Here is a 20,078-nt window from a genome sequence, read left to right as displayed (position 1 = left end):
CTGGGCCTGCAGAGATGTCCAGGAGGCCCCAAGCAGAACTTCTGAAGAGGCGCTCAAGGGCATAATATCAGTTCCCATACTGGATCCTGCCCCCATTTCTTTTCAGACTGACTCTCCTACTTCAGCCCAGCATGGTGTCTCATCACCTCAGACCATTGGGTGCTGAATATGGTGGAGAGAGGTTATACCCTTCTGTATTCTTCCACCTGCCATCCCACCTCCCATCCCCATCCCTATCCCTCTTCAGGAACCCTTCTCACGAGCAACTTCCAGTCTAGGAGGTGCAAACCGTACTTTGGGTAGTGGCTGTGAAGGAGGTGTTTTAGAACTTGAGAGGGAAAGGGTTTTACTCCTGTTATTTCCTAATCCTGAAGGCCGAAGGGGGTCTCCGACCCATCCTAGACCTGCGTTGCTACAACAGTTATCTCAAGAAACTGAAGTTCTGCATGGTCTCCCTTGCCTCCATTATCCCCTCCCTGGATCTAGGGGAATGGTATGCCACACTCAACTTGAAAGATGCCTATTTCCACATCTCCATTTTCCAGGGCCACAGACGGTTCCTAAGGTTCATGATGAACCAGACCCACTACCAATTCACTGTCCTCCCTTTCGGCCTGACAGCAGCCCCTCAAGGTTTCACAAAATGCATGGCGATGGTGGCAAAAGGTGAGGTATACAAGTCTATCCTTACCTCGATGACTGGCTGATCAAGGGCCAGTCCGAGGCACAGGTAAGAGCCAGCATCGGTCTAGTCTAAGCTACCTTCCGAGTCCTGAGCCAACTGATAAACGAGCAGAAGTCAACTCTCATACCATTCAGAGGACAGTTTATTGGTGCAGTGCTTAATTCCACCTGGGCCAGAGCCTTCCTCCCAGAGGCTTGCTTCCCGATAATATTTATGCTGATATCGCAGGTCAAGGCCCACCTTGTCACGACAGCCCATTTCAGCTTCTAACTTTTAGTCACATGGCCACGTACACTTACATAGTGCAGCATGCAAGACTGTGCCTCAGACCCCTTCAAGCTTGGCTGGCCTCAGTGTACTTGCAGAGCCATCAGCATTTGGTCTCAGTGCTTACAATTCCTGCCCTGGTCCTTGCCTCCCTTGACTGGTGGTGGGATCCCTGGTCAGTGGCTATTCCCTTTGTCACTCCCCAGCTACCTGTAGCCCTAATCTCAGATGCATCTGATCTAGGTTGGGGGGCTCACCTGGAAAAACCTCAGGACTCAAGACCTATGGTCCCAGGAGGAGCTCTTCTTGCATATAAAAGTCAGAGAGCTCAGAAATGTCTGCCTAGCATGCCAGGTGTTTCTACCCCAGATTGCAGGCAAGATTGGGTGTGTACTTATGGACAACACAGCAGCCTTGTTTTATATCAACAGGCGGGGAGGAGTGCGCTTTTCCATCTTGTGTCAAGAAGCCATTCTCTTGTGGGATTTCTGCGCTGAGCATTTCATCTACCTCAAAGCTTCTCACCTTTCGGGAGCCCAGAACACTCTGGCAAATAACCTCAGCAGATCTTTCTCTTCTCACCACAACTGGTCCCTTTGCCCTGATGTAGCCAAGTCCATCTTCCAGAGGTGGGGGTTTACCCTTGTAGACCTGTTTGCAACCACACAGAACAGGAAATATCAGCAGTTTTGCTCACTACATGGTCACAGCCCAGGCTCACTCGCAGATGTCTTCCTGCTCCCATGGACAAAGCTCTTGTTAGAATCATAGAATCATAGAATATCAGGGTTGGAAGGGACCCCAGAAGGTCATCTAGTCCAACCCCCTGCTCAAAGCAGGACCAATTCCCAGTTAAATCATCCCAGCCAGGGCTTTGTCAAGCCTGACCTTAAAAACCTCTAAGGAAGGAGATTCTACCACCTCCCTAGGTAACGCATTCCAGTGTTTCACCACCCTCTTAGTGAAAAAGTTTTTCCTAATATCCAATCTAAACCTCCCCCACTGCAACTTGAGACCATTACTCCTCGTTCTGTCATCTGCTACCATTGAGAACAGTCTAGAGCCATCCTCTTTGGAACCCCCTTTCAGGTAGTTGAAAGCAGCTATCAAATCCCCCCTCATTCTTCTCTTCTGCAGGCTAAACAATCCCAGCTCCCTCAGCCTCTCCTCATAACTCATGTGTTCCAGTCCCCTAATCATTTTTGTTGCCCTTCGCTGGACTCTCTCCAATTTATCCACATCCTTCTTGTAGTGTGGGACCCAAAACTGGACACAGTACTCCAGATGAGGCCTCACCAATGTCGAATAGAGGGGAACGATCACGTCCCTCGATCTGCTCGCTATGCCCCTACTTATACATCCCAAAATGCCATTGGCCTTCTTGGCAACAAGGGCACACTGCTGACTCATATCCAGCTTCTCGTCCACTGTCACCCCTAGGTCCTTTTCTGCAGAACTGCTGCCTAGCCATTCGGTCCCTAGTCTGTAGCTGTGCATTGGGTTCTTCCGTCCTAAGTGCAGGACCCTGCACTTATCCTTATTGAACCTCATCAGATTCCTTTTGGCCCAATCTTCCAATTGGTCTAGGTCCTTCTGTATCCTATCCCTCCCCTCCAGCGTATCTACCACTCCTCCCAGTTTAGTATCATCCGCAAATTTGCTGAGAGTGCAATCCACACCATCCTCCAGATCATTTATGAAGATATTGAATAAAACCGGCCCCAGGACCGACCCTTGGGGCACTCCACTTGATACCGGCTGCCAACTAGACATGGAGCCATTGATCACTACCCGTTGAGCCCGACAATTTAGCCAGCTTTCTACCCACCTTATAGTGCATTCATCCAGCCCATACTTCCTTAACTTGCTGACAAGAATACTATGGGAGACCGTGTCAAAAGCTTTGCTAAAGTCAAGAAACAATACATCCACTGCTTTCCCTTCATCCACAGAACCAGTAATCTCATCATAAAAGGCGATTAGATTAGTCAGGCATGACCTTCCCTTGGTGAATCCATGCTGGCTGTTCCTGATCACTTTCCTCTCATGCAAGTGCTTCAGGATTGATTCTTTGAGGACCTGCTCCATGATTTTTCCAGGGACTGAGGTGAGGCTGACTGGCCTGTAGTTCCCAGGATCTTCCTTCTTCCCTTTTTTAAAGATTGGCACTACATTAGCCTTTTTCCAGTCATCCGGGACTTCCCCGGTTCGCCACGAGTTTTCAAAGATAATGGCCAGTGGCTCTGCAATCACAGCCGCCAATTCCTTCAGCACTCTCGGATGCAACTCGTCCGGCCCCATGGACTTGTGCACGTCCAGCTTTTCTAAATAGTCCCTAACCGCCTCTATCTCCACAGAGGGCTGGCCATCTCTTCCGCATTTTGTGATGCCCAGCGCAGCAGTCTGGCAGTCTTGTTCTATGCATTTCCCCCCATTCTTCTTGTGCACAAGGTCCTGCTGAAAGTCAAGTGGGACAAAGCAAGGGTTATTCTTATAGTCCCCACATGGCTGCGTCAGCACTGGTCTGCATGTTGTTGGACATGTCAGTAGTGGCCCTGTTGCCATTCTCTCTCCTCATGTACCTGATCTCGCAAGATCACAGCTGATTGCTCCACCCGAGCCTCAAGGCCCTCCACCTAATATGCACACACTTAACATGGAATGGACATGAGAATACATCTTGAAGAACAACAGTTACAGAAAGGTTAGTAACTGTTTTTTACCAACTGTATTACACATTAGTTACTGGCATCATTTAAGAATATTTTTTCTTGTCGTTAAATATTAGCTAAGTTAGTTATGAACTTACTCAGCACTACTCAGTGGTGCTGATTCAAAACTTGTTGCAGTATTGTAATGTTTTGAGTTCAACTAACTGTAACTGCCTTTCTTTTTATTATTATATCCATTATAGTCATATAAAGTTACGTGAAAATCAACTTGAGAAAATATTAAAATATTTGCACTTTATATCAAGATATATGGAACTGTAAGCTCATATAATATTGTGTGTAAAACAAACAAACAAACAAAAAAAGGCAGATGGCAGAACTACAACAGTATTATATAAATAATGATTACTGTAGTGCCTGGAGGCCCCAGTCAGGATTGAAGGGCCCCATTGTATTATGTACCAAAAAACACAGAGTAAAAGATGGTCCCTGCTGCAAAGGGTTTAACTGCTAGAAAATTCATCTAGGCAGAATACCTCTTTTAGTTACAGGTTTTTGTGGTTTCTAGGGAGTTGACGCTGATTTCTCATCAGAACAGAACAGAACAGCTGCAGGAAGCATTAAGACAGAAGATTCTGAATGAAGATAACTGGAGGGAAAAGGTGATATTGTATTTCTAGTTGGTACTGTTTTTATTTGTTTTCTTTAGTCCTAGTCACTTGTCAAGAAACTGTGTACAGAGCTAGATTTAACTTCTCCAGTCCAAGCATGTCTAGAGTATTCCTTATGCAAAGTTTTTAAGTGGGTAATCCCTAGACAGATTAAAGGTTGAATACAAAAGATTTTGCTATGATCATAATGTTAATTTTTCAGCACTTCATTTGTAAATGAGATTGACCATTGTTGGAGATGTGGAGAGAAAAATGCCTTTCCTAAAACATCTGGGTATAGCTGCATCCAATACCAATATATTTTAATACCCCAAAGAAAACTATAAAAGAAGAAATAATATCCAGACAAACAAAAGGTTTTGCTCATCAACCCAGCTATGCATAACTGTAAACGCAATAACAACTAACCAAGTGGACTGTTTTATTTAGCATATTGTGATTTATGAGATGTTAATTCTGGAGCTTGACAAAACCAGATTTTTGCACCTTTTTATGCTTTTATTCACAACAAATAAGTTGAGATGCCAAAGAAACAACAAATTCAACTGAATTCTTACCATACAATTGAAAATGACTACTAGATAGAGTTTAATATCATGCTCATTGCTTGGGGCAATAGAACAGTGAAGAAGTGATAATACCTGTTGAAACCTTATATTCCCTTTCTGAATTCTGTTTTTGAAACATAGAGTTTATTGTCCTCTTAATATGAGCCCATAACTCCCATTAATATATCATTGCAAGTTATGCACATGCATGGAGAGGAAAATGGACCTCAAAACTAGTTATGTCATCTATAGAGTCAAGGCTGGCAAAAGCAACACTTATTTTCAGTTTAAAGGTTTACCTTAAAGGAAATAAGAGTTAGGGAAATCCTGAAGTGATGGGCACAGAGCTAAGAATACAGGAGTGCAGAAAGAGGTTCTATTACTGATTCTATTTCTACCTCTTTTAGTGTCTGCGTCTTTAAAGGTGTCCTTTGCCATCTCTGCCAAATAGTCATCTACTGCTGATGCTGCTGTTGTTTTATACTTGCCCCCCCCCCCTCGCTCCCCGCAGAGTAGAGATGTGTTAAAGTAAGGACTTCTTTGGGTGAAATTTACTGTGAGAACTGTCTCTATTGCATTTCAAGTGATTTTACCCTCCTGCAGTTGAACTTTTCCATGAAATGGCATGGCATTGGTTATTTTATTCATTGAATTATACAGAAGTGTGAAAAGTCACTTTCACATAACATTTCTTTTTTCTTATTTTTGAGTGGTACTAGGATAGTGACCAACTCTGACACTTTTCTTTTGTGAGGGAAAGAGAGAAGTTGTGAGGCAGAATAAGAATCTTGTTAAATACACTTAGAGTTTTTTGATAGGGACAAGGAGAAAAGTGAAGTAAAGATTGCATATGAGGAAAAGGATAGTTAGCAGAATGGGGCAGGCAGAGCTGATTGCTCTGGGTAAGTTTGGGGATAAATTGCCTTGGCAGAGGAACAGGCTTTCTGATGTATGCTCCCCCCAACCCCCCACCCCCACACACTGTGGAAAAGAGATTAGTCATGGTTCTGGGACATGTATATGGGCTATGTCATTGTGAAAGTAACTCAAGGGCACACAGAGAGGTATATTCAACTCTACTTATGCTCCCCAAACCTGTTCTGCACGAAGAGAAGAGAATTTCCTATGCAAAAAGCCAGTAGGTTCATGTAGTGTATGGACTACAGCAGGATGGGGCAAAATTAAGCACCTCTTCTAACACAATCCACAAGCTGGATCCCTTCCCAGAGTTTATGTATAGTGCTAGCATTACCGACACTACTTGTGTTCCCCACAAAGAGAGTCACAGGACTTACGAATAGGAATTGAAAGCTTAATAAAACAATATCAGACAGGAGCAGCAGCAGATAAGGTGGGTACTGCTGACAATTCAGAGAATAAATCATGGTTCAGTTACAGACCACGCTGTATGTGGAGTATATAAAACTAAAGTAATAGAAATGAAAAGGGAGAGGGGGAAATGTCCTGCGTCTACCTACACATGGCTAGGTGAACGTTATGTATAAAGGATCAGCCAAATACAACTTTCACATTTTCCAAGTTTATGTCCGTTCAAATGTGAGATCCCAATTGAAATAATACTTTCCTCATGGCCTGCTTGAAAGAGTAAAAAAGCAGTAAAATACATAAACAAACATGCACATCCCAGCATAGTGAGACTACCTGTAGGGCATGCAGTAAATCAGCCTCCCTTCATATATAAAACACTCAATAAAACAGCTTCCTCATTGCAAAACAGCATATAAAATACATATTGAGCCAGCCTCAACTCTGGAAAAATCCATTAAAAACTAGGTATGGGGAAACTTCAGAAGCTTTAAAGTTTGGTTCTGATAAACATCCATAAGTCAGCATCAGGGCCCTTCATACCCATCAATCCTCTTTTCTCCAACAGGTTCTTTGAGACAGTACTCACCTCTGCAGGATTCTTGCCTTCTTACCTAGTGTTATCTTACTGGGGGGGGGAGAAGACTCCATGGTATCTTTTGGGAGTGTATTTTCTTTTCTCCGCCTCTGACAGCTGTGAGGAAAAAGTATAAATTAAGCTTTGCTTATCCTCTTGAACACATGGGATAGGCTAAACTATTTAGGTAATCTTAAAAAAATATCATGGTATGAAACCTGTCATAAATATAAAGGGAAGGATAAACCCCTTTGAAATCCCTCCTGGCCAGGGGAAAGCTCCTCTCACCTGTAAAGGGTTAAGAAGCTAAAGGTAACCTCGCTGGCACCTGACCAAAATGACCAATGAGGAGACAAGATACTTTCAAAAGCTGGGAGGAGGGAGAGAAACAAAGGGTCTGTGTCTGTCTGTAGTCGTCTTGGCCGGGGACAGAACAGGAATGGAGTCTTAGAACTTTTAGTAAGTAATCTAGCTAGGTATGTGTTAGATTATGATTTCTTTAAATGGCTGAGAAAAGAATTGTGCTGAATAGAATAACTATTTCTGTCTGTGTATCTTTTTTGTAACTTAAGGTTTTGCCTAGAGGGGTTCTCTACGTTTTTGAATCTAATTACCCTGTAAGATATCTACCATCCTGATTTTACAGGGGGGATTTCTTTATTTCTAGTTACTTCTATTTTTTATTAAAAGTCTTCTTGTAAAACACTGAATGCTTTTTCATTGGTTTCAGATCCAAGGGTTTGGGTCTGTGGTCACCTATGCAAATTGCTGAGGCTTTTTACCAAACCTTGTTCAGGAAGTGGGGTGCAAGGTTTTGGGAAGTATTTTGGGGGGAAGGACGCGTCCAAACAGCTCTTCCCCAGTAACCAGTATTAGTTTGGTGGTGGTAGCGGCCAGTCCAAGGATAACGGGGGTAATATTTTGTACCTTGGGGAAGTTTTGACCTAAGCTGGTAAAGATAAGTTTAGGAGATTTTTCATGCAGGTCCCCACATCTGTACCCTAGAGTTCAGAGTGGGGGAGGAACCGTGACATGGTGGCACAGTGGTGGGATTAACCTGAAATCATTTTGAGATCCAGTTGAGATTTTTTGAACTAGAAATACAGATTTTAAAAAGGAATTTTTAGGAAGTCCAGAAAGCAGCTTTGAAACTGAAAGCAGCTTGGTTTCTCTCTGCTTTGTGGCCAAGCAGAGACAAAAGGGGATTATCTTGTGAATTGCAGGTTTTCTTTGCCTGGAGGCAGGGTACTTAACTCCTGCAGGGAAATTCACAGTCTTCCAACCCAGAGGTTTTTTTTTTCTTTTCTTCCTAAAAGTAAATAGGGGTTGTGTGCTCTACCCATTTGCCTGGAGACAAAAGTGGCAGGGTTTTTTTTAGGATTTTGATTTTTTTTTGTTTTACAAGCACAGGTTTGAAAAGAAATTTTTTTTTCTTTGGGCTGGGTAAGCAGGTTTCCAAGTAGTTGGAGGTTTTTTGCTTTAATTTGGGCCCAGAGCAGAGACAAGGGAATTGTCTTTTTCTGTAGGCTGACAATCACTATCAGAGAATAGGTATTCTATTCCAGCACAGCAAAATTTTACAGCCAAGTTTTGTTTGTTTATTTCTAAACCTCGGGTGTAAAGTTAGTTAAAAACAGAGAGGTTAGAATGGCCAAATCCTCGGCTCGACTACAGCTGGAATTAGCCAAATTTCAGGCTGAGGAAAAACAAAGGGAACATGAAAGACAGATAGAACTCATGCGGCTGGAGAAGGAGGTACAGGAGGCTGCCCACAAGAGGGAAATGGAGGCAAGGAAGCATGTGGAGGAGATGGAGAGGATAAAGGCCCAGCAGAATATACCAACAAACCCTAGCAATCCTTCTCCAGGTACCACTTCCCATCCCAGAAAGTTCCCCACCTACAAGGCAGGTGATGATACTGAGGCCTTCTTAGAAAACTTCGAAAGGGCCTGCCTTGGGTACAACATCTCTACTGACCAATACATGGTAGAGCTGAGGCCGCAGCTCAGTGGACCCTTAGCTGAGGTGGCAGCTGAAATGCCTAAAGAACATATGAACAAGAATGAACTGTTTAAATCCAAGGCGAGAGTCAGAATGGGGATAACACCCGAGCAGTCTCGTCGGAGGTTCAGAGCCCTAAGGTGGAAACCAGACATGTCATTTACCCGACATGCCTACCACATTGTAAAACATTGGGATGCCTGGATATCAGGAGCAAGTGTTGAATCTCCAGTAAATTTGCCCTTCCTAATGCAAATGGAACAATTCTTAGAGGGTGTTCCTGAGGAAATAGAAAGATACATCCTAGATGGGAAACCCAAAACTGTAATCGAGGCAGGAGAGATTGGAGCCAGATGGGTGGAGGTGGCAGAGAAGAAGAAAACTGGTCGCAGTTGGAGCGGAGACCAGAAGGGACCACCCCAGACCACACCCTATTACCGGGGGCCGCCCAAAGCCCCACCTACCTCCCAAAGAACCCTGCAGACCCCTTATCGTCCCACCACCCCGTTCTCCAGCAACCCACCTCGCCCCGGTGACCCGTCAGCTGGACGATGTTTTAAATGTAACGAGCTGGGGCATGTAAAGGCCAACTGCCCCAAGAACCCCAACAGATTACAGTTCATTGCCCCGGAATCACACCAGAGGTCCACAGGCCCAGATACCTCCCAGATACCCTTGGAGCGGAGGGAAACTGTGAGTGTGGGCGGGAAGAAGGTCACCGCGTGGAGGGACACCGGAGCACAAGTGTCAGCTATCCATGCTTCCTTAGTGGACCCCAATTTAATCAACCCAGAGATCCAAGTGACGATTCAACCCTTCAAGTCCAACTCTTTCAATTTGCCTACAGCCAAGTTGCCTGTCCAGTACAAGGGCTGGTCAGGAATGTGGACTTTTGCAGTCTATGATGATTATCCCATCCCCATGCTGTTGGGGGAAGACTTGGCCAATCACGTGAAGCAGGCCAAGAGGGTGGGAACGGTCACCCGCAGCCAGGCTAAACAAGCCGTGGGGCCTAGCTCTGTTCCGGAAACTTCTATCAGGGCCCGGTCAGAGGTGATGGACCCGGACCCCAGGCCAATGTCTGCAACAGCAGTAGTGGATCCAGTCCCAGAGACCCAGACGGAACCAGTCCCAGAACCGGAACCAGCCAAACAACCAACACCAGACCCCGTGCCAGCACTGAATCCAGTACTTGCAACCTCAACACCAGAGGGCCCCACTGAACCTGAACTGGCAGCAGCCGATAACCCTACACAAGAGGCTCAGCCGGAGCCTGAATCCCAACATAGTGCACCAGCGGAGAGCGGTTCACAGTCAACAGAAACAGCTCCATCCCCTATATCGCTTCCAGAGGGACCAAGCCTATGTCCCCAATCCAATGAGGAACTGATGTCTCCAGCATCAAGGGAACAGTTCCAGACCGAACAGGAAGCAGATGAAAGCCTCCAGAGAGCGTGGACGGCGGCACGGAGCAACCCACCGCCTCTCAGCTCTTCTAATCGATCCAGGTTTGTTGTAGAAAGAGGACTTTTATACAAGGAAACTCTTTCTGGGGGACACCAGGAAGACTGGCATCCTCAGAGACAGTTGGTAGTTCCAACTAAATACCGGGCCAAGCTCTTGAGCTTAGCCCATGATCACCCTAGTGGCCATGCTGGGGTGAACAGGACCAAAGACCGTTTGGGGGGGTCATTCCACTGGGAGGGAATGGGCAAGGATGTTTCTACCTATGTCCAGTCTTGTGAGGTGTGCCAAAGAGTGGGAAAACCCCAAGACCAGGTCAAAGCCCCTCTCCAGCCACTCCCCATCATTGAAGTTCCATTTCAGCGAGTAGCTGTGGATATTCTGGGTCCTTTTCCGAAAAAGACACCCAGAGGAAAGCAGTACATACTGACTTTCATGGATTTTGCCACCCGATGGCCGGAAGCAGTAGCTCTAAGCAACACCAGGGCTAAAAGTGTGTGCCAGGCACTAGCAGACATTTTTGCCAGGGTAGGTTGGCCCTCCGACATCCTCACAGATGCAGGGACTAATTTCCTGGCAGGAACTATGAAAAATCTTTGGGAAGCTCATGGGGTAAATCACTTGGTTGCCACTCCTTACCATCATCAAACAAATGGCATGGTGGAGAAGTTTAATGGAACTTTGGGGGCCATGATACGTAAATTCGTAAATGAGCACTCCAATGATTGGGACCTAGTATTGCAGCAGTTGCTGTTTGCCTACAGAGCTGTACCACATCCCAGTTTAGGGTTTTCCCCATTTGAACTTGTATATGGCCGTGAGGTTAAGGGGCCATTGCAGTTGGTGAAGCAGCAATGGGAGGGATTTACACCTTCTCCAGGAACTAACATTCTGGACTTTGTAACCAACCTACAAAACACCCTCCGAACCTCTTTAGCCCTTGCTAGAGAAAACTTACAGGATGCTCAAAAAGAGCAAAAAGCCTGGTATGATAAACATGCCAGAGAGCGTTCCTTCAAAGTAGGAGACCAGGTCATGGTCTTAAAGGCGCTCCAGGCCCATAAAATGGAAGCATCGTGGGAAGGGCCATTCGTGGTCCAGGAGCGCCTGGGAGCTGTTAATTATCTCATAGCATTCCCCACCTCCAACCGAAAGCCTAAGGTGTATCATATTAATTCTCTAAAGCCCTTTTATTCCAGAGAATTAAAGGTTTGTCAGTTTACAGCCCAGGGAGGAGACGACGCTGAGTGGCCTGAAGGTGTCTATTACGAAGGGAAATGTGCTGGTGGTGTGGAAGAGGTGAACCTCTCCATGACCCTTGGGCGTATGCAGCGACAGCAGATCCAGGAGCTGTGCACTAGCTACGCGCCAACGTTCTCAGCCACCCCAGGACTGACTGAACGGGCATACCACTCCATTGACACAGGTAATGCTCACCCAATTAGGGTCCACCCTTACCGGGTGTCTCCTCAAGCTAAAACTGCTATAGAACGGGAGATCCAGGATATGTTACAGATGGGTGTAATCCGCCCCTCTGAAAGTGCATGGGCATCTCCAGTGGTTCTAGTTCCCAAACCAGATGGGGAAATACGTTTTTGCGTGGACTACCGTAAGCTAAATGCTGTAACTCGCCCAGACAACTATCCAATGCCACGCACTGATGAACTATTAGAGAAACTGGGACGGGCCCAGTTCATCTCTACCTTGGACTTAACCAAGGGGTACTGGCAGGTACCGCTAGATGAATCTGCCAAGGAAAGGTCAGCCTTCATCACACATCTCGGGCTGTATGAATTTAATGTACTCCCTTTCGGGCTGCGAAATGCACCCACCACTTTCCAAAGACTTGTAGATGGTCTCCTAGCAGGATTAGGAGAATATGCAGTCGCCTACCTTGACGATGTGGCCATATTTTCGGATTCCTGGGCAGACCACCTGGAACATCTACAAAAAGTCCTTGAGCGCATAAGGGAGGCAGGACTAACTGTTAAGGCTAAGAAGTGTCAAATAGGCCTAAACAGAGTGACTTACCTTGGACACCAGGTGGGTCAAGGAACTATCAGCCCCCTACAGGCCAAAGTGGATGCTATCCAAAAGTGGCCTGTCCCAAAGTCAAAGAAACAGGTTCAATCCTTCTTAGGCTTGGCCGGTTATTACAGACGATTTGTACCGCACTACAGCCAAATCGCTGCCCCACTGACAGACCTAACCAAAAAGAAACAGCCAAATGCTGTTCAGTGGACCGGAAAGTGTCAGAAGGCCTTTAACAAGCTTAAAGCGACACTCATGTCTGACCCTGTACTAAGGGCCCCAGACTTTGACAAACCGTTCCTAGTAACCACAGATGCATCCGAGCGTGGTGTGGGAGCAGTTTTAATGCAGAAAGGACCTGATCAAGAATTCCACCCTGTAGTGTTTCTCAGCAAAAAACTGTCTGAGAGGGAAAGCAACTGGTCAGTCACTGAAAAAGAATGTTATGCCATTGTCTACGCTCTGGAAAAGCTACGCCCATATGTTTGGGGACGGCGTTTCCACCTGCAAACCGACCATGCTGCACTGAAGTGGCTTCACACCGTCAAAGAAACAAACAAAAAACTTCTTCGGTGGAGTTTAGCTCTCCAAGATTTTGATTTCGACATCCAACACATCTCAGGAGCTTCTAACAAAGTGGCTGATGCACTCTCCCGTGAAAGTTTCCCAGAATCAACTGGTTAAAATCGTCCTTGAGATGTGGAAAATATTGTTAGTCTTTATGTACTTGGTAGTATATTTAGAGATGCATGTGTCTTATTAACTCTGTTTTCCTAGAGCTCCAGGAAGAAATCCCAGCCAGTGTTTCACCCTAGCTGAGATTTGGGGGGCGTGTCATAAATATAAAGGGAAGGATAAACCCCTTTGAAATCCCTCCTGGCCAGGGGAAAGCTCCTCTCACCTGTAAAGGGTTAAGAAGCTAAAGGTAACCTCGCTGGCACCTGACCAAAATGACCAATGAGGAGACAAGATACTTTCAAAAGCTGGGAGGAGGGAGAGAAACAAAGGGTCTGTGTCTGTCTGTAGTCGTCTTGGCCGGGGACAGAACAGGAATGGAGTCTTAGAACTTTTAGTAAGTAATCTAGCTAGGTATGTGTTAGATTATGATTTCTTTAAATGGCTGAGAAAAGAATTGTGCTGAATAGAATAACTATTTCTGTCTGTGTATCTTTTTTGTAACTTAAGGTTTTGCCTAGAGGGGTTCTCTACGTTTTTGAATCTAATTACCCTGTAAGATATCTACCATCCTGATTTTACAGGGGGGATTTCTTTATTTCTAGTTACTTCTATTTTTTATTAAAAGTCTTCTTGTAAAACACTGAATGCTTTTTCATTGGTTTCAGATCCAAGGGTTTGGGTCTGTGGTCACCTATGCAAATTGCTGAGGCTTTTTACCAAACCTTGTCCAGGAAGTGGGGTGCAAGGTTTTGGGAAGTATTTTGGGGGGAAGGACGCGTCCAAACAGCTCTTCCCCAGTAACCAGTATTAGTTTGGTGGTGGTAGCGGCCAGTCCAAGGATAACGGGGGTAATATTTTGTACCTTGGGGAAGTTTTGACCTAAGCTGGTAAAGATAAGTTTAGGAGGTTTTTCATGCAGGTCCCCACATCTGTACCCTAGAGTTCAGAGTGGGGGAGGAACCGTGACAAAACCCAACCAACTTAGCCCACAACTTGAAGTTGTAACTATAAAAGTGCACTGGAATTTTTACCAACAAAATGCCTTCATTTCATGTACTTATTTTAAATGTCAAAAAAGTTTCACTTCAGTTCATCAGGATTTATTATAATCCACATACTTGGACAAGATTTTTCAGTCCTTTTTAAATAAATATATACTTGGTATATAGATCCAGACTGAGGGGAGTATTTCCAGCTGATTTTTTTAAAATATACACATACCAATCAAGTACATTTACAAAAGCATATTTGTAAGTGTTATTTATATCATTCAAAAATATTATGTTCAGTCAATTAGATTTTATCCTCTACCCATGCAAACGATCTGTATATTTTACCATATAATATACTAAGCTACCCATGCAGAGTCGTACCAGGATTGCGGTCTAATTCACAAACTGTAATACTCTTCACGTGCTTGCCCTAATCTTACTTCACCATCCCTTCTCTCGCAATAGTCTCTGGAGTCAGTGGATATGGTACTATGCCCTGGGGCTAGCATATTTGTAACCCTGACCCAGATCGTGAGACAGTGGAGAACTGGAGACCAAGATTGGAATTTTTGGAAGGGGCTAAGAGAACTGACTTTCAATAGGATTTGGATGCTTAACTATCTTAAGCCTCTGTAAATATCCAGCCCATTTTCTGACCAGCACACCTTTACACACACGAAAAGATATTCCAGGCAAAGAATTGTCACAATGAATTCAGAGATCAAGTGGGAAGGAGGCACCATGTTGAACAATAACTTTGAATTTTCTGACTCAAGCCTTAAACTTTTTTGTAACTACGATTTTCTTTTTTTGGTTCAATATGTAAGCTATATTCGTGAACTCTATTTAGTCTCAACAAAGTTTTTGGACGATTAATAATAATCTCTTATATCTCTCTTAAAACGTTTTAACTTCACTAGTACAGGATATAATTTTAGTAAGAGGTCACGCAGTTTGCATAATCAGAATTTGTTGTGCAGTTTGACATAAAAACTAGATAAAAGACTAGTACAAATAAGAGAGAGCAATTATATCTTTGCTAACATAGCCATTAAAATTTGGTGAAAGTCAAGTGCTCTGAAAATGCTCTCATCAGACAAAAGAATAACTAATGTGACATTGTCACCTTTTTTTAGGGTCATTGTGCCATTGCATAGGCACAAAGTGTTCTTTTAAAAAACATCCTTTAAATCCACGTTTGAACAAACTTCAGAAACTTAAATGAAAAAAACTTTAAAAAATTTGTTGTTTAAATTGTTATTTGGTTTTTAATTGCTTTTGGGTACACAAATAATTAGAGACTCAATAATTGCTATGTTTCAGAGTAGCAGCCATGTTAGTCTGTATTCGCAAAAAGAGAAGGAGGATTTGTGGCACCTTAGAGACTAACCAATTTATTTGAGCATAAGCTTTCGTGAGCTACAGCTCACTTCATCAGTCTCTAAGGTGTCACAAGCACTCCTTTTCTTTTTGCGAATAATTGTTATGCAACTAGAACAAGAACTTTGAAAAACAATTGCCAGTTTACTCATTATTATGGATATTAGTTAATTTCAACTGTTCCTCAGATGTGAAAAATGCAAATTAAGGTGCATTTTTAATCATCAAAAATATTTCTAAGAGTATAATATTGTCTATTGTCATTTCAATATCTAATCAAGTAAACTCCTACAGCAGGCTTTATTCTAGCAAAACCTGATGTAATTAATAGTTGTGGTATGATTTTCTATAAATTGAATCCTAAAACTCTTATTTCTAAGATCTAATAAACTAGAAGATAGGTTTTTGATACTTCTGTGATGCCACATTTAAAGCTGTCTCATGATTTTATAATAATTATATAAAATTCTATTTTCAGGGTCCTGTAGTGCTTCAGTATACACTGACTCCAGGCTAGCACTGGATATGAGTTTCATAGCCAATTACAGAATTTTTAACAATTTGGTTAAAAAAAATTGAAACATTGACTGAGTTTTTTTGTTAGAAAGGAGGACCATATACACCATCTTCCCCCCCAAAAGCCCACGAAAGCTTATGCTCTAATAAATTTGCTAGTCTCTAAGGTGCCACAAGTACTCCTGTTCTTTTTCCCCAAAAAAGTGTTTAGTGGTTTTTGATAGATATTTAGCACCTGAAATTAGATAATTATAGCAAAGTGCAGTCTGTAAAGCTGATAGGTTATGCAATTTTTTTAAGATTAAGAAGTTAACATACTACTGTGTATTTTAATATAATATTTATAATCATTTAACAAATTGCAAGAAGGTCCATTAGAACTATGCTGTGCATAAAGACCATGTTAGTGCACGGCTTTAGGGTATTTGTCACAGATTTGGGTATATCCAAATCTTCCTTCAGAATCAAACTTACATTTAAAGAAATTATGAACAAATTTTCAAACTTAAGCTGCGAAATAGGTGGCCTGATTCTAAGAAGTTCTGCCACAGCTGGGCCTCCTGTGGAATAACTGAGAGCTGTGGCTGCTCAGCACCTCTGTAAATCAGGCCACTTGTTTAGGTGCCTAATTTTGGATTTAGGTGCTTTGGCTGTGAAGTTATTCTGCATGCAGACCACCAGTGCAAAGTTCTCATCTTAAATCTGCAGACAGAATGAATCAACAGTTCTGAGAGAGATGTGAGCTGCCTTCTTCATCTCAATGGGGTGTTGTATCTATGATTATTTATGATTACAATTTAAAGGTGATCTGAAGAGTGGGGAAAACGAGACTGAATGATGACTCCATACCATAGTAACTGCGGTTCTTTGATGATTACCTGCATAGGTTCGCATTCTTAATCCATCCTCATTCCCAATGTTTCAGAGATTTGCAACAGATTTTTGATTTAGTGAAAGTGGAGACACGCAGGGACATACATAGGGGTGCTCGTGCAGCCCCAATGGACACTACTGTCCAGAAAGTTCTGAGCTTGCACACACAAGACATACATATATCATCTCAGTGAGGGCCATGTGAGTTATTATCTCAAATACCCAATTACTATGAAAAAAGAAAAGGAGTACTTGTGGCACCTTAGAGACTAACAAATTTATTTGAGCATAAGCTTTCGTGAGCTACAGCTCACTTCATCGGATGCTCAAATAAATTTGTTAGTCTCTAAGGTGCCACAAGTCCTCTTTTTCTTTTTGTGGATACAGACTAACACGGCTGCTACTCTGAAACCAATTACTATGGTAAATTATTATTCATTGGCAAAGCTGAGTGGGACAGGCTGAATAATAAAATGTATGTGTAAGAAAGAAAACTTAAGTATTTTGTATTTTTAATGTTCAGTGCATGGCATATTGGTAATACAGTAAAAGCCTCATTTTCCTCCAAGTGATTATATACATATATGTTCCAGTGTAGGAGTATGTGTGCACAAGGCACTCTAGTACCAGCAGGGAGAGCACGTGCCCCCACTGTCCTCATGTACTGAGCCGAGAGTATAAAGGGGCATGGCATCCGCCTCCCTGGCAAGAGTTGTAGCTACCCTCTGCTCTTCAGCTTTGAGTAGCCAACCTTTAGAAAAGAGATTTGTATCTTATTTGTATATTGTAGTTAGGTTTATTGTTTGTGTAGTATAGATTAGCTAGGGTAGGTAGTTAGAAAACCCCCAGAATAGAGAACTATGGAAAAATCCCCAGGGTTCAAGCAACATGCTATGTACAGGGGGGTCATGATCCCTGTTAGTGATAGGTTTCAGAGTAGCAGTCGTGTTAGTCTGTATTCGCAAAAAGAAAAGGAGTACTTGTGGCACCTTAGAGACTAACAAATTTATTTGAGCATAAGCTTTCGCTTATCCGATGAAGTGAGCTGTAGTTCACGAAAGCTTATGCTGAAATAAATTTGTTAGTCTCTAAGGTGCCACAAGTACTCCTTTTCTGTCAGTGATAGTTATTAAAGCTGCCTAATTTATGTAGGTGAGGGATATATGTCCTACTTCTACCTTCTTCCCAACAAGGATGAAGAAGTGGAGGGATCTTCACCTTAAGATGCAACTCCTGGAAAAGACTGTGTGTTGCTCTTCAGAACTTGACCACAAGAGGACAGACAACAGAGTTCAAGCCTCAGACTCAATACAGATTGTTCTATGAGCTGAGACCTCTAGGAGATCTAAGCTTCCCAGACATCGCCAATCAGCATAATTTTTAGTAGGCCCTTTTCACCAGATCTTGTCGGCTTTGAAGCAGTCATTTTGACATTTGAGGTGAGGACTACACGCTAACCGTATCTCACCTTCCACTATGTGGAAAGCACCTCCCCCTCTTTTTATGGTACATGGATAGAGATTACTTTGGACAAGTCAGTGCTCAAACCGTAAAGGAGGGATATGTCCTCCAGTTCACCTCCCTCCCTTTACGTAGTCCACCTTTCCCATCTCTTTTGAGGGACCCATCTCACAAGACTGTTTTAGTTCAGGAAGAACAGTCTCTTTTGGAAATGGGACCAATACAAACACAGAGGGTAAGGCACCTATTTCCAGTACTTCCTGATTACCAAAAGGAGAGGTGGTCTTTGACCCATTGTGGACCTAAATCAGTTCAGTTTTCTTATCAAAAAATTAGTTTCAGGATGGCAACCCTTGTATCTATTATCCCTTCCTTCGACATTGGAGTGCTCCCTTTGTTTGGCAGGATGCTTACTTTCATGTGGCAATACACCTTGACCTCAGAAAGTATCTTTGATTGATGTCGGGCAACAAACACTACCAATACATGGTACTACCCTTCGACCTACCTTCAGCTCTAAGGCTGTTCACCAAGAGTATGACAGTGGTCTTGGCACATCTGCACCATGTAGGTGTTCAAATATTTCCCTACCTGGATGATTGGTTAGTTTGGGGAATGTGAAGCACTCACATCCAACACAGCATCCTCCTCATCAGACATCTATTCTCTCATCTAGGCCTAAAATTGAATATAGAGAAATCAGCATTAAAACTGATACACTGAACATGTTACATAGGAACAGATGTAGACACCACAACTGCCATGGTTTATCTTTTGATGGGCAGGTTTCAGTCCATAGTCTCTCTATCCAAAAGCCTCAAGTCCAACCTAGGGACAACACAGTGCGCTGTATCTACAACTATTGGCCTCATGCACATACGTGACTCAGCATGCCAGACTTCACCTCAGATGGCTACAGGCCTGCCTTCACTCGGTATATCATCCAAGCAGACATTTGCAGATTTGCATACTTGCATGAGGGCTTCAGTCTTGGATTGGTGGTTGGACCCTTAGAACATATGCAAAGGGTTCCTTTTCTACCAGCAGAACCAACTTGTAACAGAAATGTTCACCCATCTGGTGGCAGCCAGGAGCTGAGCCGCAGGACCAGGAACAGAGCCCCAGGCGTGGGTCCAGCGGCAGCCAGGGCCCCGTGTGTGGGGCTGGGAAAAGAGCCCGGGCCCAGATCCAGCAGTAGCTGGGGCCCCACGTGCGGGGTTGGGGAAAGAGCCCCGGGCGCGGGTCCAGCAGCAGCCAGGGCCCTGCATGTGGGACTGGGAGCAGAGCCTTGGGCAGGGGTCCAGGGGCAGCTGGGACCCTGCATGCAGGGCTGGAAACAGAGCCCCAGGTGCGGGTCCTGCAGTTGGGAGTTGGGACCCCACGTGCGGGGTCAGGAGCAGAGCCCCAGGCACTGGGACAGCAGGGCCGGGACCCCACACAAAAATTGGGGGTGCTGCAGCACCCCCCACACCCTTAGTTCCTTTGCCTATGAGAATACAGAGGATGGCAGGCAAACTCTAATCTCTAGACACTTTTGATATGTCTTGTACTGTCTTAGTGGACTCAACATCTGATTCCATATGGAAGCAGAGATTCGTAATGGAAGGACAAAAGAATCTTAAGTCTAACATGCTAGTGAAAATGGATGGTATCTCTTTAAGACAGAGTCCAGCCTTGGAATTGGTAATGATTAAGTATCTGAAAACTGGTAAAGAGGCTTAGTGTCTGTGTTGATGCAAATTACCTGACTGACTGCCCTGAGAAAGACTTGCCCATAGCCCTGAGCAAAGAGGACACATCTGGCCAGTCAGTGGATTCTGTTACACCAAAGAGCTCAGATTTTGACCCTCCAGAATGGGGAGGAAGGGAAAAACTAAACCTTACAAATAAAAGCCACAGGTTAACCCTAAATTGCCAAAGCTGCAATGGTATTGAG

The 20,078-nt window shown here is 43.9% G+C and overlaps 1 protein-coding gene across 4 annotated transcripts in view; it reads left to right on the top strand.

Annotated features, from left to right (window-relative positions):
• The window catches only part of LEKR1 (leucine, glutamate and lysine rich 1), a 185,287-nt gene that overhangs the window by 153,338 nt on the left and 11,871 nt on the right, over positions 1 to 20,078 (top strand). For all 4 annotated transcript variants that reach the window (XM_073359605.1, XM_073359602.1, XM_073359604.1 and 1 more), the window contains one exon: positions 4,193 to 4,286. In XM_073359605.1, coding sequence (XP_073215706.1) covers positions 4,193 to 4,286 — 94 coding nt within the window. The remainder of the gene's footprint in view (positions 1 to 4,192; positions 4,287 to 20,078) is intronic.

This window comes from Lepidochelys kempii, chromosome 9, assembly GCF_965140265.1.
Source record: "Lepidochelys kempii isolate rLepKem1 chromosome 9, rLepKem1.hap2, whole genome shotgun sequence".
NCBI lineage: Eukaryota > Metazoa > Chordata > Testudines > Cheloniidae > Lepidochelys > Lepidochelys kempii.
Note: the sequence above shows the minus strand (reverse complement) of the source record. Positions and strands in the feature narration are given on the sequence as shown.